The sequence below is a fragment of the Fundulus heteroclitus genome, chromosome 10, assembly GCF_011125445.2.
Source record: "Fundulus heteroclitus isolate FHET01 chromosome 10, MU-UCD_Fhet_4.1, whole genome shotgun sequence".
NCBI lineage: Eukaryota > Metazoa > Chordata > Actinopteri > Cyprinodontiformes > Fundulidae > Fundulus > Fundulus heteroclitus.
In genome coordinates, this window is record NC_046370.1 from 2,023,480 (window position 1) to 2,045,121 (window position 21,642).

Sequence of the window (21,642 nt, forward strand, 5' to 3'; positions counted from 1 at the left end):
CCTGAATCGGTGAATAATATGGTTTGCGGTTTATGAAAAATTACTTCAGGTGAGGACTACATGTTTTCTGTAGCACCAGCATTTGTTTCCATCTGCTCTGTTTTTCCCCAAGAGATCAGCGCTGGATACATTTTGTCCTGTTTACTGTGAAATTAAAGGGAACACAGCAAGTGTAGTCATTTAAAGATGGATACTTTATGTTATAGCCACCATTTTTTACTGTAAAAAGATTTTGATTTGTAACGATTTTGCCCTAATTGAAAAGAATGATAATAAAAAAGTCTCCCTCTGCTTCAACCACCTGTACTCCTGGGACAAATTTGCATCATTACTGAATCAGCGTCCACATAAAATCAGTCCAGTGTCCACATATGGCACCCGGGCCGCAGTTTGGACACCCTTTCCAGTGACTTCTTTTATATTTTATGCTGCAAACTGCAAGGTTTAAATATATTTTCTTTTTTGTCTAAAGCCTAAGATTAGATATAAAAGTGTGTTTTCTTTAATTTACCACTTTTTCCATTACTCACATCTTTTTTTACCTCAATATATATTTTATTCAATAGCAGAAAGTGCAAAATGATTTTTAAATCGTAAATATTGTCCATCATGTTCTTCATTCTAGTTTCCAACTCTATGATAAAAAAAACAACAAAGAACACGAAACCTCATAAAAACATTTTTATTTCTAGAAACGCATCTGACATTTTGCATAGAGCAATAGTAAGTGAATGATACCTGACTTTAAACATAAGGTAGCTTACATAAACACATTGAGCAATCAGCAAACAATATATAAAAAAGGCAAATGCAGTGAAATGTGTACTTGTAGCAATAAAAAGCAAATATATTATAAGGAATTTTCTTTCATAACATTAAATCTCTTGAACTGAAACAACACATTTAATCTGTTTCTTTACTTCCTTTTGCAAAAAAAAACAAAAAGCTCAATTTAAGTGCAGGTGAGAAACATTTGGCACCGATTTAACTCATGATTTGTCTCCACTTCAGTTTTTTTAATAAAGAAATATGCGTGGCGGTGGGTGAGCCCTGCTCCATCCTTACTCCCACACTAAATAACTAAGACAAACTGCAAAAAAAAAAAAAAAAAGAAGAAGAAATGTCACGTGGCTTTTGGAAGCTGCGTCCCTAACCAAAGAGCTTGATGAAGCAGGGGTGGCAGTAGGGTTTGCTCTCCTGCTCCTTGAAGCAGCCTTTGCTCAGCGGCTTCAGGCAGAAGTGGCACACCAGGTGGTGGGGGTGGAACTTGGCCCCCATGGCGGTGACGCAGCGCCCCAGGATGGGCTGCTGGCAGGCCTGACACATGGTGCCGCGGGACTGGTGGTAGTGCGCCTCGCACAGCGGCTTGCCCTCGTGCTCGAAGAAGCTGCCGTTGACGAAGGGCGTGTAGCACTCCTGCAGGCGGGGAGGACGGAGACGAGGATTCAGACGCGGCACAACAAGCAGAGAACAGTTGAGCCAGCTTTTAGTTCTGGCCTAAAAAAAAATCCTACAGGTCGTAAGACAAAGTGATTCATAACAGATTTAGGTGTTAAATTATGTTCTTTCAAACCAGAACTTAGTTTTAAGTTAGGAAAAAGACACTAAAACAATGTAAAAGGAGAACTTTCTACTTTCGCGCCACAACGGATAACCTGCCTCCATCTCATCTGAATAAAAGTATCATTACTTTCTTATCAACCCTACCACTGCAAAAAGGAACTAAAAGTAAGTAGAATATTCTTGAAATGAGTGCATTTATCCTTGATTTGAGCAGGTAAATAAGATTATCTGCCAATGGAATTAGTATTTTGACCCATAGAATAAAATTATTTGATATGAGCCTCATTGGGACACGTATTCCTATTTATTGAATATGACTGTATATTTAAAATTTACTTACTCTCCTGAATTAAACTTCTTTACTATAAATATCTAATTGAAACACTTTAAAAAGATTAGTCTGAAAAAATTGAAGTGGAAAAAAATGACGATTTTGCCACAAAACATTGTTAAATGTTTTGCTGATTGCTAAATGTGTTTATCCTTGATTTGAGCAGGTAAATAAGATTATCTGCCAATGGAATTAGTATTTTGACCCATAAAATAAAATTATTAGATATGCTGCACTTGAAATAGGATGATGAAGATTAATTTTTCCTACATTAAGGGCAAAAAATCTTCGTCTTATTTATCAGATCGTCTTATTTATCTGCTTAAATCAAGAACAAATGTACTAATTTCAAGAAAATTCTACTTACTTTTTGCTCCTTTTTGTAGTGATAGTATTAATAAGAAAGTAATGATGCTTTATATGCTGCAAAAAGGGAACTAAAAATGTGCTAAATGTTCTTGAAATGAGTGCATTTGTCCTTAATTTGAGCACGTGAATAAGATTATCAGCCATAGAATAAGTATTTTCACCCTTAAAATAAGAAAATTAGATATCCTGCACTTGAAATAAGATGATGGAGATTAATTGTTCCCATTTTAAGTGCAAAAATTGTATTCCATCGTCAGATCATTTAAACTTGCAGCTCAAATCAACGACAAATACTCTAATTTCAAGAAAATGTTACTTTTAGTTTCCTTTTTGCAGCGTAACTTTATCCTTTTTTCCTCCCAAGCCCAGATCCAAGCACGCCGGGCCGCTGCGGATCAAATGGCAAAAACTCACCCGACATACGAAGCACTGCGGGTGCCAGAGAGAGTTCAGCGCTGAGATGTAGTTTTCCAGAATGGGCTGGCTGCAGCCCTGACAGCGGGAGGCAAACAGGGCCAGGAAGCACTGCTGACAGTACTGCTGGCCGTCACGGTCGTGGAAACCTGCCGGAGGAAACAACGCAGCTTTACAACGACTCAGAAGAACGGCCCGATGTAAATCACCTCGCACAGTGAGAATATCCAGTCCAATCTGCTGATTTAATCGTTAATGAAACTAAAAGTGTTCCGCACCTTCAGAAGGTTTATTCATTAAGAAGTAACTGTTTTTAATCCAAATACCCATAACTGAAGCCTTTTTGTACGTTTATACTTTCATTTTTTTAAGTCTATCAAAGTGTTTTAGGAAGTTGTGGCGAGTAATCTATGACTCAGCGTTTCTCTGAAGTATCTATACACTGCAAAGACGGAACTAAAAATAAGTCAAATTTTCTTGAAATAGGTGCATTTGTGCTTGATTTGAGCAGGTAAATAAGATGATCTGCCAATGGAATAAGTATTTTGACCCCTAAAATAAGATAATTAGATATGCTGCACCTGAAATAAGATGCTATAGATGACATGTTCCTATTTTAAGTGCAAAAATCTCATTGCATTGGCAAATCATCTTATTTACGTGCTCAAATCAAGTACAAATGCACTCAGTTCAAGAAAATTTGACTCAATTTTAGTTTTGTTTTTGCAGTGTAAGACACGATGCCCAATGCAAGTCTTCCTCCACTCAGACCAGAGTCTTCTTACACAGGGGAAGGATTTGACCAGCGTATCTTCAGTGAGAAGGATGGCAAAGAAGCAGGAATTGCAACAAACAGATCACCAAGTCAGCCAGTAACAACCAAACCTCGTCTTTTCTGCACGGTGTTTGCAGGTTCTCCATTTAAAAACATGCATGCTAGGTTAATTGGTCCCTCGTAATGGCCTCTAGCTCTATGAGAAACACACAGAGACTCACATATGGTTGTGTTTCTTAGCGGTGCCTGGTGCACTGCAAAAACAGAACTTAAAATAAGTAAAATGTTCTTAAAATATGTGTATTTGTCCTTGATCTGAGCAGGTAAATAAGATAATTTGCCAATGGAACAAGATTTTTGCACTTAAAATAGGAACAACTCATCTCCATCATCTTATTTCAAGTGCAGGATGTTTAATTATCTTATATTAGGGGTCAAAATACTCATTCCATTGGCAGATAATCTTATTTACCAGCTCAAATCAAGGACAAATACACTAACTTTAAGAACATTTTACATATTTTTAGATCTGTTTTTGCAGTGTGCTGACGTGACCTTTTGAAACTTGAGTTTCCTAAACGGTAACAGGACTTTATCCAGATTGGATGGCAGTAAAGTTAAGCTTTTCAGCATCAAGCTTTGTGGAAAATGGAGGAGGTTCTGTGGTGCTGTGGGCCTGTTTCTCCTCTGAAGCCCCCGGGCATCAAGGACTCTCTGAAATACTAATTTATTGTGAATAAAAATCTCTGACAGGAAACTGGAAATGGGTCGCTCCATTTCCAACGGGCGGACCTGTACCTGGACGAGGTTGGACGGGGATCCACTGAGACCCAGGGAGGAGCATCTTGGATCACCAAGTCTTTATAATGGCTATTTATTAATTTTAAGAGTTTTTTTTTTGTGGAGTTAGTGGCCTTTATTCACTGCAAAAAGGGAACTAAAAATAAGCGAAAGTTTCTTGAAATTAGTGTATTTTTCCTTGATTTGAGCAGGTAGATGAGATTTATGCACTTAAATAGGAACAATTAATCTCTAAAATAAGATAATTAGACATCCTGCACTTGAAATAAGACGTTGGAGATGAATTGTTCCTATTTTAAGTGCAGAAATCTTATTCCGTTGGCAAATAGTCTTATTTACCTGCTCTAATCAAGGAAAATTACAATGATTTCAAGAAAATTTCACTTAGTTTTAGTTCTGTTTTTGCAGTGTTGACAGTGATGGGCAAGTGGAAACGGGTGGATGACGTGTAGTTAAGTAATCTTTACTAGGCTGTCTGCAATTGTAGACTTTCGTCTATTTTTGGCTCCTCAGACTTTGTAATTTAGATTTAAAATCGCCAAAAACTTTCAAGGAAATTTTTAGCAGAAGTTATGCATTTATTTATTTATTTAATGGAAACTGTAGAAAAAAGCATCTAATTTAGGTGGTTCTAGGGCTTCTCTATAGGGTTGTATATTGCAAACCCATAAAGAAGTAAAGCATTGAGTCATTTTACATTTTTGAAGTCTTTTTCTGTTTCTTGTTGCCTGATTCTCACGTTACCTTCGTCTCCAAATGAGCGGCTGCATTTGACGCAGCAGAAACACTCCGGGTGCCAGTTCTTGTCAAGAGCAGTGACCATTTTCTAAAGACACATGACAACAGAAGGGAAAGTAGAGGTGAAGATAAGCCTTTACAGGTCTGGGTTTTCATAGTGAAGTGTGTCAGGGTGGCTCACGTTCAGTATGGGTTTGCTGCAGTGAGCGCAGTGGGGCGAGAAGAGCGTGAAGTAGTCCGACTCGCAGTACGGCCGCCCGTCCTTCTCGAAGAAGTTGCGGCTGCCCAGCTCCGTCTCACACTCCGTGCACACAAAGTGCTCCGGGTGCCACACCTTCCCCAGAGCCGTCACCACCTGTCCGCACACGGGCAAGTTGGATTCACGGCCGCGCATGTGCCGGTGTTGTTGTGCGCAATTCTGTCCCCCCGTGAAAATCTGTTTCCCCTGTGTCGGGAACGCGCTTTGCAGCCGTTTTCCCGGCGCTTCTAATTGATTTCTCGGTAAAAACAACTCCTATAATCATGTCAAGGTTGTAACAGTCAGTTTAATCGGCAGCTGTTTACAAAATTGTAAAATAAAAATAAATAAACGAGGTCTTCTTACGCTGTTTTGTGTTATTTTAAATGGCAAGATAAACGGTCTTTTTCAACTTTTGTCACTTTAACCTGGCAAATAAAAGTAAGCAATAAAACACTATTCCAGCACGTAGTGTGTATTTATGATTTTACATTGCTGATAGAGGATGATGGGATGGTTGATAGCAGGACACAAACATTATGGCTGTTTCTCAATTGAGAAACAGCATAAAACTTCCTGAAAACACAAGAGTGTAGACTTCCCAGTGCATCCTATTGTAATGTAAAATATGACAGTTTACTGCAGGGGTGTCAAACATACGGCCCGCCGAACAATTTAGTCCGGCCCTGTGGCTAAATGCATTATCATTATAAACATTTTTTTTTTTTTTTTCCAGTGTCCTGTCTGGCAATGTGGCAATAAGATGCCACAAAGAGCTCATTAGATTTGACTTTCACAAGTGGACAAGATAAAAGGAAGAGAATGATAAAACAATTATTGAAAAAAACATGTACTTCGTTTAATTGAAAATATGCAGTTCCTATATTGTCCACGCTGTGTTTTAATTACCAGATTAAGCTTCAGGTGTGGAAAAATTTAAATCATTTCTTAATTTTTATCTGTTTGATGTATTTTATCATGCAGGACAGTGTTTTTAAGTTCCAAAAAATGTGAATAAATGTTTTTCAACATTGTATAATCACTGTGATCAGTTCTTATGCATAATGCACAAGTAAATGTTTAACTGAGTAAAATTATTGTTGAAATTGCACATACTTTTCTTAAAAACGCTGAGATTATTCATAATATATTGTGTAAAAGTGAAATTAACTTAATATAAAAATCAACAATAAGTCCACATTTATTAGTTCTATTTAATCTTGCAATGAGTTTACTCGTGTGGCCCTCTTGAGATCAGATTAAGCTGAATGCGGCCCCTAAACCAAAATGAGTTTGACACCCCTGGTTTACCGGATTAAGGAAATTTCTAGTATACTACATGCTATCACACATAATTTGAGAATTTAGAAACATTTGCTCTTTATTTCCCAAAGTTTTCGGGAGATGTCTGAAAGACCTCGTTTATTTATTTTTATTTTACAATTTTGTAAACAGCTGCCGATTAAACTGAAATTAAATTAAACTCGACATGATTTTAGGAGTTGTTTTACCGAGAGATCAACTAGAAGCGCCGGGAAAACGGCTGCAAATCGCGCTCCCGACACGGGGGAAACAGATTTTCACGGGGGAACAGAATTGCACACAACACCTGTTGTGATTGCGCACAACACCTGTTCACGTGACAACGTGGTGCAGGTAGGAGACGTCAGAAAACGATGATGGAGGCGCTCACCTGTCCTACAACCGGTTTTTGGCAGGCCGAGCAGTTTCCTTTGGAGGAGGTCTGGACTCCTTGTCGGCTCAGATCCGACTGGAGGAGCCCCAGCATGCTGTCCAGGGAGCCTCCAGATGAGGGCTGCGGTGGAGCCGCGGGCTGCTGCGGCGGGGTGGTGGGACGCTGCGGCGCGGCGGTGACCACCGGGCTGACGGCTGGAACTGGCTGGTGGGAGACAAAGAGCTTAGCCAATGCAAAAGCTTGGTCTGCACAGCTGAGATCTGACCTCAGATTGCAGAAGATCCTGTAAAATAGATGCCAGAAGTCATTAACCTTCATCCTCTGAGAACCACGGATGTTTAGAAAAAAAGTAGGAGTGGGTTAAAATCCCCCCCCCCCCTCCCACAAGAACATAAGGGATTTGTTTATAACCCAGAGCTGAACTCAACAGTTTAACCAAAACAACTTCATGAAGACAAAACTGCTTCACCTCCTCAAAAAGAAGTCCCTACTTCCTCTAACAGCTTCATATTTATAATTTTATTTGAGGGATTTTAAGCAGCAACAACCTGAATGGTCATACTACAACTCCCAGACTTTGACTAGGCCACCCCAAAGCCTTAATTGTTTCAGTGGTTTTCTTGCTGGTGTGCATTTAGTCACTGTTCTGCTGCTTATCTTAGGTGCCATAATTCTGCAAGTCGTACAGGTCCTGAAGCAGCAAAGCAGCCCCAAGATTACTTTTACGCCAGATGTAACAATATGAACATTTTCCAAATGTTCCACTTCTGTTTCCTGAGTCCAGGCAATTATTATTATTATTTTTTTTAAATCTTGGAGTCCATCGAGATGTTTCTTGGGGAACTATGAGGAACTCTCTCTAATAGATGCCATTTCTACCTGGTGGGTTTCTAATTGTTGAACTGTAGCTTAACCGATGCAAGTAAGGCCTGCAACGCCTCAGATGTTGTTCTGAGATCTTTCGTGACTTCCTGGATACGTCGTTGGTTCACTGATGGGTCATTACTGTTCCATGTTATGAACGACATCTATCAGTTCCCAGACTGATAGATGCCAAGGACTGTAATGATTATGTATTATGTCTGATCCTGCCTGAAAAACGCCCTGCTGCTGCACAGGTAATCAAGGTCTGAGCAGTTACACCTGCCGCCGCTCCAATTAAGTTAAATCGCTGCACCTGCGAGGAGGACTTTATATTCCAGACTCTCCCAGTGGGTAACTGCCAGATTTGTAAAAGCCTTCTTGTGAGTAGACCATCCAGCGTTCCTTAATTGCCTTCCTGATCTTCACCTGTCTCGTTCTTGTTTTCTGCATTGGCCAAGTTAGATTCTCCTGTTGGGTTCTTATCTCTGGACATTGACCTCCTGCCTCACCTCTCGACCAGGCCTGCCTGCCTCTGATCTTTCCTGGATTCTCCTGCCTCTCAACCCAAAGCCTGGACCGCAGACCTCTGTTTGGACACCTCTGCTCGGAGTGTGCCTCCTGTTACCGATTCTCGGCCGGATCCCAGACTCCCCCCAATGTGTCTGAGCCTACAAATGCGGTCCCTGAGTAGAAACACGCCCACCTTGGTACTATTTTCTGAATAATTCAGCAAAAGATTATTTGACCTATAGGGGACACTCATAATTGTTTTCACACATGATATGGCTGATTGTGTAAAATAAAATAAACTTTTATCCCCAGGTAGTCAAGCATGATGGAGAGAAAAACAATATAGGGACACAAGGCAACTGTAACTCTACACCCTTCAGTCCCCACATGCCACATTTTTCAGACTATAAGTCGCTCTGGAATGTAAGTCATATTTATTTAGAAATGTATTTCACAAATCCATGACTAAAAACTTATCCAATTACACAATTGCATCAGGCTGAATAACATGGAGCATACCAGGGAGGTTGAATTGGGGTAAATTAGCATGACTAGCCACTAACTCCAGGCAAGGAATTACCGGCAATGTTCTTGCTAGCGCATTTCAGCGCAACTGCTAGTTACGCTGAAAGTTGTCAATATTAGGGTGAAATTTATACTGTCAGCACAGCGGTGCTTCTTGCTAAGCTAACAGTACAATGTGGATATTTTTGAGTAACATAAAAAGGTCAGTAAAGTTGTTGAACGTGCATCAGCTAAGTTGTAAACCACCTGGACGACATAAGCTAGCGCTAGCTGTTGTTAGCTTCACGGACCGCCCAATGACGGGGTTCTGTCGCGGTCTGGACTCTTCCTTCGAGCTGCACCATGCAACGCTCCGCTGCGTGAATGCATGCTGAAACAGACTTTCGTCTGTAAGTTCATTTTTCAATTAATTTTTAAGTAGTACAGGAGCACCATTCAGTATTTAAAAGCCTACAGTGCCCTCTTGTGGCTACAGACGGTAATACTTACTCCTTGGTTCATGTTTGTCAGTAAGAATTACCATTTAAAAACATGTTATATATTTAATACACATGTCACACCTGAATATAAGTCACAGGATCAGCCAAACTATAAAAAAAGTGTGAATTATATTCAGAAAAACACAGTACTACAACAAACAAGGACGCATCGTAAGCGACCCATATACTTCATACACTGGCAAGTGGCAGGATAAGAAACACTGAGTCCACAGTTTAATTTTCTAACTTTTATCGTTTATAATGAAGTGTAACATAACTTACTGTAGTCTGGACTCTGAAGTCAGACAGGGAAGCCATCAGTTTGTCCAACTCCATGGTGGCCGAGGTTGCTGATGGCTTAGAAGAGCTGGAAAACAAAGCCAAACAATCAGAGATGATTCGGATCTAAAAAAAACAAAACACCTTTTTAGAAATTGGACCTTCTAGAGGTGATCTATACTTCTTGTGGATTGTCTCAACATACACCTTATGACCTCTGTTTTATTTAAAGACATTTCTTTCTTAATTTGGCATATCCTCCGACACAGATGAACGTAGTGAAATTAAATGTGGAATCTTTCTGTGCGTGTTTGTGTGAGATTACCTCTGTGTAATGAAACACTAATTATATTTTTGACACATCTTAACAACAGGTGCTTTTAACTGTGGAGGAAGCTGTGAGTGATGCTCAGGCAGTTTGCAAGTCACAAATTAAAAAACCAACGCAAAGCAATTAAAGTAGTTTCATTAAATGAGCGTAAACTGCTTGGATTTAACATTTAATACCCCGAGGAGGACGTCGTTGCCTTATCCTTGATCTTGTCCCGCTCATCTTTCTTCGAGGAGGGAAACTGTGCCAGGATCTCATCTGCAGACGAAATAACACAAGCAAACTGAAGTCCATCCGAACGGCTGAAACCCGAGGCGGAGCGACACGAAAGGCAACTCACAGACCTGTGATGTTAAACTGGGTGGCGTTGAGCTCCTGTAGCAGATGATCCAGCTCGTTCAGACCTCCGCCCAGCAGGGAGGAGGAGGAGAAGGCAGGCGGAGGATCTGCTGAGCGAGGGGAGCGCGGTTTGCACACGGTGCTGCGGGCCAGAGGAGACAAGCGGAGTTCAGCGTTGAGCTAATTGTGAAACTTCCTCCCACAAAAAAAAAAAGGCTTGATCTCGGTCGCTGCTGAGCTCTGCCTGTTCAGAAATGAGTCACGAGGTCATCTGGACCAAGATGCAGCTGATGTCACCAGGAAAAAAATGACAAGGTTGCAACGACATGCAACGTTTACCTTAACTGAGTTTGGAGGAATGTTCTATCCTGACTGATCTTCTGACCATGCTGGAATTACGCAAAGCATCCTGGAGCTGCTGGACTTGGTCTTATTCCTGTTGTGTCGTTACGTCTCTTGCGTTTATATTCAGTTTCGGGGTTTCTTATCAGTAGTTTCCTGTTTTGATTAATTACATTTTTATTATCTTTATCGTGGCCCTTTTTGTTCCGTGTTACTTCCTGTTTCCTTGTGCTCCTTGTTTCTGCTGTTGGTGTGGAGTCTTTTCATGTTGCCTTATATTGTGTGGCTGGTTGGACTGTTTATTAGTTTTGTTCTGCCATTTATTCCCCCCCCCCCCGTCTTTGTTTTAGACCGGCGACCTGTCTAGGGTGTGCCCCGCCTCTCAGCCAATAAGTGCTGGAGAAGAAAAACAAATCCAGAGAGCAAGAAGAGGACCAGGAGGAAACTATCGTGATTTAGGTTTTCATTTGTTTCTGTTTGCAAGAATGCACCACATTCCCGCTGGTTCAGGGTTTCTCAGCTAGCGAGACGTGCACACACCTCCAAATTGTTCATATGATTAGATTTGTTCTGGGCATGCTTTGTTGATTAAAAGCCACCTGGGACGGTAACTCTGTGCTATTCTAGTGTTGGATTAGCTCAGAACATTGAGTAAGAGAACTGTTTTAATTCAGTATGAAGAGATGTGACATCCGAGTCCCTTTACTTTTCCATCCTGGAGCGATGGATGCATCGCATTAACAATCTGAATACTTACAAATATTATTTGATAAACGACAGAAAGGAAAAGTCAGGGATCATTTTGTTTTATTTGGAGTATTTCTACATGCTTACTTGGTCCAGTTGAAACCATTTAGCTTTTTTTTCAAGAGTGTTTAGGTTTTAGAAGCTTTTTTCTTCAGTCCAAATTGGTCAAAATCACTCTGACTCTGCTGAGTTCTCCTACTGCTCTCCAATCTGCATTGTTTGTTGTTATTTCAGCTTTTAACTTTTTGCTCTCTGTCATTTTTCTCTTCATAGAAGGTACACCTGGTCTGGCGTTCTGTTCATCAGGGGAGACAGATCATCCACTATTACCATCTAACATAGAAAGTACCCCTGGGTCAATGTGAGCTTCTGTGCTTTCTGTGTCTCTGCTCTGTCTTCTCTACCATAGAAAGTACTCCTGGGTCAATGTGAGCTTCTGTGCTTTCTGTGTCTCTGCTCTGTCTTCTCTAACATAGAAAGTACTCCTGGGTCAATGTGAGCTTCTGAGCTTTCTGTGTCTCTGCTCTGTCTTCTCTAAGCCCCAGTGGGTCGAGGCAGATGAGCGTTCACACTGAGCCTGGTTCTGGTTCTGCTGGAGGTTCTCCTCCCTGTTAAAAGGGGAGTTTTCCTCTCCACTGTCACTTCATGCATGCTCAGTATGAGGGATTGCTGCAAAGCCATCAACAATGCAGACGACTGTCCACTGTGGCTCTACGCTCTTTCAGGAGGAGTGAATGCTGCTTGGAGAGACTTGATGCAACCTGCTGGGTTTCCTTAGAGAGGAAACTTTCTGACCAACCTGGAGGATCTGATGGAATCTGACTTTGAAAAGTGCCTTGAGATGACTTGTATTATGAATTGGTGCTATATAAATAAAATTAAATTGAATTGAATTGAAAAAAATGGGATAAAGGACACAGGACTGACCTGTATAATTTGTCCGGGTTGGAGTTGGTTGAAGACTTCATCGCTGCAGAAACAGTCTGAAAGAGAGAACAGGCGTGCCGTAAAGGTGAGGAAACAGCAACATGACACAAAAATGCCTCCCTGAGCCCACCTGCTGCGGCGTGTAGGCTGGCGGCGGCGGCCGGGCCTGGGCCGCGTCGTGGGAGTTGGCATCGGGATTCTGTGGAGGGTCGGAGGTGAGCAAGACGGGGCACCGAGGAAGAGGAGAGCCGGTGTTCTCCAAGTCTGCAAGAAGGGCATCTGGAAAGAAAAAAAGAGAGCGTCAAAGTGTTAGAGGTTTCGCTGAATTGACTGTAATTTAAACAGCGTACAGTCTAATGTCCGTATTCTACATTTACGATAATCTCTGACCGTGCTCAGAGTGAAAAGTGAAGAAAAGACGTGCGGCACAACACAATCTAAATAAGGGATGTATGCAAATGCGTGGCTGGGAGCAAAGATCCAACACAAACATGCACAGACAGTTACGTACCAAACACAACAATACGAGGACTGAGAGGGTAGCAAGGCGGCTCAGACAGTCCTGAGGAGAGACAGACAGCCAGCGTGACCAACACAGCAGCAGGAAGTCAGAGCGCACACAACACAGAGCACAACAAGCATCTTCAGAGATAAATCAGCCGGAGGACGGCACAGCCGGAGCTGCCAGCACTCAGGAGGGGAATCCGTCTTCACGCTGAGGTTATTGGGACAGACATTCATATCTGAGACATGCCAGTGTGCAGAGGAAGCAGAGGAGGAAGAGTGCTTGGCGGCTGATATCCAAACTGACTCCACCGGCTGGCCAGCCACCTACTTTGAAGAGTGGCTAAGAGAAATTAGCATTTTGTCGCAGAAATCGAGGATTTCAAGTGAAAAGTTTCAAGACACTGAAAATGTAAGCATTACATCAAAAATGCTTCCGGTTTTACTTTTGTTTTTAATCAGCAATTGAAGTGGCAATAACTTCTGCACAAGAATTTTTTTTTTACTTCACCATTTTCCCCAGACTTGATTAATAAATAAATGTTTATCAAATTAATTAAATGATTGAAAAAACAGCTTGATAAGATAGTAAAGCAATAAAACAATTTACATTAAGGCCTTTTATGCATTGAGGCTGTGGCTGTATGCAGCATCGGTCTGCAAACAATCTGTAAAGAAAAAAGAAAAAAAAACTGCCCGAAGAAACAAAGCTTTTGGGAAAAATAAGGAAATAAATGAAAGTGCTGACCCAAGTCTAATGAAATGTTAATTGTAGCAAGGTGAAGCTGTTCTTTGAGGAATGAGATCCAAGATGATGTACAACACCGATCCAACAGACGGGGAAAGTAAATGTTCACTAACTTTTGGGAATCACAGTAAAAATATAACAGGTAATTAAATGTGTGCGTGTGTTTGTTTTTGTATCTTTCTCTGGGAAAAAGATACTCTGTAGTAATTTAGATCACATTCTATATTAGGTCTAAAACATTTAAAAATTAGACAAATAGATTCAAAACAACTCTGGGAAGGAAATGAAACAAAAAAGAAGAAATGTCAAATTCAGGCTATATTATAATGAGATTTTAGGGCCTAATAGAGTCCAATTTATAAATAATTCAGGTTTTAAATTTTTAATTCAGACCATATGCTAAAAACTTGAGCGTGCAGCGCAGATAAGAAGCTATTCGGTCTATTTTCTTACTTGCATACCAGTCCTCACGTCCTTTTTATTACATAATGGTGCATGGATTAGTTGTTTTTGTAGCGATTGTAATTTATAAAAGCCATGAGGCGCTCCAGGCTTACTTGTCTTTGTTTCAAAAGGACTGCTCACTTACAGGTTTGCTCACGTGGGTGTTAAATTTAAAGGCAGCTTCGGAAATTACAACGTCTTGAAATTTTCTTGTCCCTTATTTCAGAAAGTGGAACCTGTATATTATACAGCTTCATTACACATAGAGGCAAATGCTTCAGGCCTTTTTTTTCTTGTGATTTTGATAAGTGTGGCTTAGAGATCATGAAAACCTGCAATTCAGTGGGTTGGAAAATGTGAATATTGTTGGAAAAAAAGTTAAATATTGTATTCATAGAGGGTTTAGTGGAAGGACAGAGTGTGGAGCAGGAAAGTGAAGCAGAATCCTGCCTGAAGAGCAGCTACTCTCAGACAAATCCTGGACAACGGCTACGAGAGTTTTACTTGAGCTGAGGAGGAACAGAACCGGACCGTCGCTCAATGGTCCAAAGCCTACTTTTCAGATGAAAGTAAGGTTTGCATTTTATTCGCAAATCAAGGTCCCAGAGTCCGAAGGAAGAGTGGATAGGCCCAGAATCCACGGTGCTTGAAGTCCAGGGTGACGTTTCCACAGTTAGTGATTTATTTGGGCTGCTGGTTCTGGTCTACTGGGTTTTCTGAAGTCCACAGTCAACTGAGCCGTCTACCAGGAACTTTTAGAGCACTTTCTGTGTCTTTATGATGACAAGCTGCAGGATGGAGATGCTGATTTCATTTTGGTGCCGGCCCACGCTGCCAAAGGGACCAAAAGTTGGTCCAATGACCATGATGGTTCTGTGCTTGAGTGGCAACACTGCAAAAAGGGAACTAAAAATAAGCAAAAGTTTCTTGAAATTAGTGTATTTTTACTTGATTTGAGCAGGTAGATAAGACTATTTGCCAATGGAATGAGATTTTTGCACTTAAATAGGAACAATTCATCTCTAAAATAAGATAATTAGACATCCTGCACTTGAAATAAGACGATGGAGATGAATTGTTCCTATTTTAAGTGCATAAATCTTATTCCATTGGCAAATAGTCTTATTTACCTGCTCTAATCAAGGAAAATTACAATGATTTCAAGAAAATTTCACTTAGTTTTAGTTCTGTTTTTGCAGTGCAGCAAACTGGTATCGTCAAGAGGAAGATGAGAAACACCAGAACCAACAATGAAGGTTCCTGGACCCGTCTGCAGAACCACGGGGGGGATCGCCTCCATGCCACGGCGCATTGATGCAGGAATTCATGCAAAAGGAGCCCAGACCAAGAGCGCATAGAAAGGAACTTTTAAGAATCCTGTTAAATCTCCTTTTTTTGTTGTTTATTGATCTTATGTAATATAAAAAATTCGTGAGACATTGAATTTTGTGTTTCATTTAAATTACAAGAAATAAGGGCATGAAAAATGTTTTACTCTGTGTAACAAATTTATAAATTATACAAATTATACTTTGCGAAATGAGAGACAAAAAGCATTCAACTTTTCCACATTATGCTAATTGTCTGCGCTGTACTTGTATCTGTAAACAGACAACAAAGCATTCCTTACAGTTGGGTTTAATTTCACCAAGCAGCATTTTTTGGCAGACGTGAAGCATTAGCATTATCGCATGGTGAGGCGCCAAGCCTGAATCGCAGGATGGAAACAGATGGCAGCACTGATTTCAAGTCAGCAAGTTTGTCACTGATCATGTCGATGAAAACAAAACAAGGAAACCGCTTCCAGAAGCACGGATGCGAAGCGTTCAGTGTAAATTAACTAAACTTTGGAGCTAGATAAGTGGATTATGTGACATGGAATGAATGTTATTTCCGAAGATCGTTATCACTGCATACAAATGTGAGAAATAATTAGTCGGTTCTTACTGGTAATATTATTGTTATACTGCGAAGTTTTGATTATTTTGTGTTACTGTACATTAACACAGATATAACTGAATCGTATAGATGCTTGTTTATAATTTATAGATATACTATAGAAACTAATTGGTTATAACCAACAGTGTTAGGAATTGATTGGATAATGTTGCTGCTGGAAAAGAGATGAGTTTAAACTTTACTACTTTACTAATGTTCTTTTTTTTCTGGTTTTTATATATAAATTTGTGTTCTTTTACCAAACTGCGTTCAAGGAACTCAAACCAAAGCAAACATTTTCAGAAAAAACACAAGTATGGTTGCCTGCCTTGCTGCGTAAAACGACCCAGATGACTGATTTCTACAGGTAGATCTAAAGCGAGTTCAGTGACAGACGGAAGATCTGCTGGACACTGATTTCAGAGTCGGCCACAGAAAAAGTTTGGTCACCGCAACGTTTGCCTTTGGTCTGTGGAACCTGTCCGACTTCAAAGACCTGGGGCCGTATGTACGTAGCGTGCGTACGCACACAAAAAACACCTGCGGTGTAATGTTAAGCGCCCAGCTTGGCATCTACATAAAGTAACGTTGCATGAAATGTGCGGTAATTCACGTAAATGTATGACCTGCTGTGAAAATGTGTGCCGGCAACGCAAACTTCTTCAATTGACAATAAAAAAAACCCTAAAAAGTAAAGAAACTCACACAAATCTATTGAACTAAAACTCAATTTAGTGTTATTCAACCCAAGTAGCATCAAACCAACATTTTTTTTTTTTCTGAGTTTGAGCTTTTATGGTTAAAACCAGTACGAGAAAAATAGAATTGCATTTGACCTGACCGGTACCCTGGCTATTTGGACAGGTGGGTACTTCCTATGTATCTTTTACTAATTTGCATTATGTAATTAATACACTGGGCCAAAACCCGTGCAATAATCCTGATGTAGTGACTTCTGCTGCTATCACCACCTGAACATATGTCAGTTCACATTTATGTATGTATGTACAAATGTATACACAAATGTATATGCACATATATAGGTGTATATATAAATATATAAATATATATATATATATATATATAAATATATATATATATATATATATATATATATATATATATATATATATATATATATATATATATATATATATGTATGTATATATGTTTATATACATATAGATCACTATGTATGTAAATAAGACATCATATACCCATTCCTATTTCTTTTTGTATTTTTTGTATCCTTTTTGATCCATTGTATATATGAAGGAAGTCACTGTATATAACTGAATGCACCTTTCCTACTCTGCACCTTCTTGTATGAACCGATGTGGCAAGTGAATTTCTCCATTGTGAGATCAATAACGCCTATCTTATCTTATCTCTTATCTTAATCAGGAGTGAGGACAGGGCGGCCCCAGGTACACGTGCAGGAGCGTCTAATTCCACACAGATTGGCGATTCATCAAGGCAACAAATGCGGTAATCCGTCTACGCACGGTTTCATACCTCTGAATTTTCTTTCTGCGCCGCAGGTTTCAGTTTGGTCCAGTCTAAATTCCCTTCCTTTCTTTAAATAGGCAATTAAAGGCCAACATGAAGTCACGTGGAAGCCAAAAAATTACAAACATGCATATGTGCTTATCTGTCCCTCGCTATAGAAACATATGTGCATAACTTCACATAAACCCCAAATGGACTGAGACGTTTTATGAGTGAACAGATGTGATCATTATTTTTTATTTCCTAATTTATATTTACTGTGTGTTGACATCTTTCCTGCAATTTTGATAGGAATAGCATCTGAGCGCCCCCTACAGACAGAGTGGTAGAGTTCCTTCAAAATAACATTACTCAAGGTAGCAGTAAAAGCTACTCAAAGAGGTTAATTTTTCTTTAAAAAGTGAAACAAAAACATGTAATACTATCCCAGTACTTATGACGACCTGATCGCCAGTTGGCAAAAGGCTGTTATATATGGAAGAAATACAGTCTCATTAGAATCTGCCTTTTTTTTCTTTTTACAATGAATTCATAACACTGAATTCTTATCCTGTCAAATTATATATGTGATTTTCTTTACTTAAAATTCACCTGCAAAAAAAAAAAAATAAGGGAAAAAAATGACTTGGAAAAAAAAAACACCTGCAAAAAATTCACTTGAAAAACAAAATTTATCTGGGAAAAAAAAATTGCTTGCAAAGATTCAACAGCTGAAATTTGCCTGCAAATGTGTTAACATCACATGCATAATTTCACAGGATAAAAAACTATTCAATGTCTAAAAAAAATTCAGTGTTCTAAATTCAATGTAAAAAAAAAAAGAAAAAAGGCTGATTCTAATGAGTCTGTATTTCTTCCATAGTTATGCAACGTATTAACAGCAGGGGGAGCTAATACTTTTGTCACAGCTAATTTTGCACAAACTATTAGATATGTGTTTTCCTGAATAAAGTTTTTTTTTTTTTTTACTTTTTTCACTATGATGTCAAGCTACTGCAATAAAAAGGTAATACATGTATTATAAGGATACTAACAAACCTTTACCAGGGGTGACAATATTTGTTGAAGGGGGCCGCATGTATAATTGAAAATCCTTCAACCTTTGATGTAAGATAGGGTGTAAAAGGTTTTTGTGTCTCTTTATGATGTCTGACTCCGTCCAGTTGACGCTTGACTTTTTTCCAAAGCTCTCGGACGTTTCAACCACACATGAACTCTTTCTTGTGAGATTCAGATATGATTCAGATATGAGACACGAAGGACATGAACGCATCCCGCCTCTGGATCATCCCCGGTCACCTTCTCACCCAGATGATTCACACTTGTGGCGCGGCCATGTGTTGGGAAGCTCGTGTACAGACCATACTGCCTGCTGTGTCTCGTCATATCTCAGACACACACACTCACACACACACACGTATACAGACTGCACATATAAGGAGCTGAAGTCCTCTTAATGGGAATTATGACCATATTTAGCTCTGCCTGCTGACTTGTTTGTCTTGGCCAAAAGAGCCCCTCTAACAAGTGGTCCCACTCTACGAATGCTTCGTCCGATCCGCACACACACACACAAAAAAAAAAATAAAACTGGTGTAAACTGAGACCAACACTAACCCGGCAAACGCCGCCTCAGCGCATGAAATACGATCCAGATGTGCCCAGATGTGCTACATCTTGCCATTCTCCTTTCTGTTGCTTGAGAAGCAAAAGTACCCGAAGAGTTTGCATGAAAGAAAAAAAGGAAAAAGCAAATGGCGAATGGGCGGCAGAGAGAAAAACCTCCTCTCTCTCTTTCTCTCTCCCTCTCTCTTTTTTTCTTCTTCCTCGAACTATGTGGCTTGCTGAGATGGAAGAGTAGCTCTGGGCTATTTCAGGGCCTTTCTAACACAGTTACTCTAAAACCCTCTGAAAAAGTAGGTTTTTAAGCAGAAAAAAAGCACTAATAAACAGAAAAAAAGAGATCCCTTTGTGTTTTTAAACACAGCAACTCTTTTAAAAGGAGCATGTCTTTTTTTTTTTCTCCGCTCCACCGTGAACTCGTCAGGGATAATGGGTGGAGAGGACGGTTGAGGATCATTTCAAATCTAATTTACAAAGACTTTATTGAATTAGCAGGCCGGGCATGAAGAAAAAAAAACTCAGCGGTGGTCGGGCAGATGTGGAGTAATTTATTGGTCCACGTGTTGAGAGCGCATGTGTGGCTTTCATACTTGTTAACTGCAATAAAATGTTCAGCACTTACAAGGTTTTTGCCAAAAGTATTCACGCCGCTTTTCCTCGTGTTGCCACGTTACGACCTCAACCTAAAATGGGTTTTATTGGGATTTTGGTCAGACCGAGCAACACAAAGTACAAGAAAACTGAGAGGAGGAAGGAGAATGGTGTTGATTTTGTTGCTTAATGTCTAAAGAAGCAGCCAAGAGGCCAGTGGTAACTCTGGAGGAGCTGCAGAGATCCTCAGCTTGGGTAGCTTCAGGACATGTTTTAGTCCTGCGCTTCACAAATCTGCCGTTTATGGAGGAAGGGAAAAGAGAAAGCCATGAGACATCCCGTTTGTGGTTTTCACACAAGTTGAGGCAAACATGCTCTGGTCAGATGACACCATAATAGAACTCGGCTCCGTTATGCTGTGGTGTTAACATAGATCTAACATAAGTCAATATTTGTACAAAGAAGGCAAAAAAAATCCATAATTTTCTAATTAAAAAAAGAAAATCTGAGAAATGGGACATGTATTTGCACACAGCCACGATGATACACGTTGAACGCGTTAGGGTAAAACTCGGTGGCGGCAGCATCATGCTGCGGGGGTGCTGCTAATAATTAATGGGAAGATGGAAAAGTGCAGAACAATCCTGGAAGAAAAGCTGTTAGAGGCTGCAGGACACTCCAGGCTGGGGCGGAGACATAAAACACTTAGAAGGTGGGTTTATAAACTTTTAACCTGGGGGGGCGGCTAAAGAAAATACATGCATTTATATATATATATATATATATATATATATATATATATATAAAAAACTACATCATATTCCTTCAGCGTTACAATTAAACACAAGGGGAGAAAACATCTTATGGGTTATTCTAAAGCCTCCTGTGCGTCTTTGTTTAAAAAAAACAAAAAACAACGAGCTGTGCCCGGACTGCCAGGATCAACGGAGACCACATTTCCTGTGTTTGAGGCGACCGCCCCGTCCCGCAGATTCCCTTCAAGATATCCCAGCATGTAGTTACAGAGCAGGGGAGGAAGATGAGCTGTGCTACTCACCCAAATCCTCCATGATCTGATCTCAGCCGGCTGCTTTCCGCTCTACAGGCAGCGCATTTAGGAGCGATGGCCGTGCGTCGACGCTGGACTGGCGGACTGCGCGCTTTTGTCTCCCCCAGGTCCGGAATAACTTCTTGGACACCGTTATCCGCTAGGAGAGGAGGAGGAGGAGGAGGAGGAGGAGGAGGAGGAGGAGGAGGAGGAGGAGGACCGGGAGGAGGGGACAGGGAAGGGAGAGGAGAGCGTCCCGTTTCTTCTTCCTGTCCAATGCCTACCAGCATGACTTCAGACCAGAGGAGGCGTAGTTGAATAAATGCAGTTACGAACCCGCATCCCCCCCCCCCACCCCCCACCCCCCCACCCGACGCATGACGTCATCCTGGACATTCCCGGTCCATATTTGGGATAGAAACTGAAGGATTCAGAGGGGCAGCTGCTGGGTGGACCAGTGCTGCGACCAAGTGTTCCTGGAGCTGAATTATCACTCACTGCCATTTACTGCAGCGGGTGTCCACACTGCGGCCCGAGGGCCGTTTCAGGCCCCCAGGTTGCTTTTTTTGCGGCCATCCCCGCTTGACCAAAGTTTTTGCTATTGATTTGCTTTTCCAGCTCAGATGCCTGATAATGAATGTTAGAGTGAAATTTTCACTGTTTGAATAACTTTTTTTTTTTTTTTACTCAATCTTTCATTAACAACTTTTTAATTGGGTTTAATCTGATAGTAAATAGGACCACAGCCCGTGACTTTAACTGAAAAGCAGACCTGGCTGCTTGGTTAAATAAAGCAACAGCCATATATAATGCCAAACACACATAGACCCACGCTTAGACAAAGACAATAAGTCTGACTATTTTAGTTTTTGTCTTTTCTTCTTTTAACCAGCCTAGGGAAACCTGTGAGATTATTTTAATAATAATGAACTGGTCTTTTTCTCTGCTGAAATCAGGCTACTTTGCTTA

General features: G+C 40.4%; 1 protein-coding gene across 2 annotated transcripts; it reads right to left on the bottom strand.

The window, feature by feature from the left end:
• Positions 1 to 667: 667 nt before the first annotated feature.
• Positions 668 to 20,848, bottom strand: LOC105916103 (transforming growth factor beta-1-induced transcript 1 protein). Of its 2 annotated transcripts, XM_012850419.3 has the most exons (12): positions 20,683 to 20,848; positions 12,780 to 12,830; positions 12,399 to 12,547; positions 12,269 to 12,324; positions 10,258 to 10,394; positions 10,090 to 10,171; positions 9,586 to 9,670; positions 6,923 to 7,129; positions 5,173 to 5,346; positions 4,998 to 5,079; positions 2,678 to 2,826; positions 668 to 1,416 (listed from the first exon to the last, which is right to left on the bottom strand). In XM_012850419.3, exons 1-12 carry the CDS (start codon positions 20,693 to 20,695, stop codon positions 1,150 to 1,152), a joined length of 1,452 nt encoding a protein of 483 aa, XP_012705873.2. In that variant the 5' UTR covers positions 20,696 to 20,848; the 3' UTR covers positions 668 to 1,149. The 2 variants fall into 2 exon arrangements, with proteins under 2 accessions (XP_012705873.2, XP_012705874.2); XM_012850420.3 differs by lacking the exon at positions 12,780 to 12,830.
• Positions 20,849 to 21,642: the final 794 nt, after the last annotated feature.

Bases quoted from the DNA above. Each gene is read 5' to 3' on its own strand.
- LOC105916103 (XM_012850419.3), bottom strand. The intron at 7,130-9,585 runs GTAAGTTATGTT...GTCTCCCACCAG, and splicing joins ACTTCAGAGTCCAGACTACA to CCAGTTCCAGCCGTCAGCCC. The intron at 2,827-4,997 runs GTAACGTGAGAA...TTCCTCCGGCAG, and splicing joins CCGCTCATTTGGAGACGAAG to GTTTCCACGACCGTGACGGC.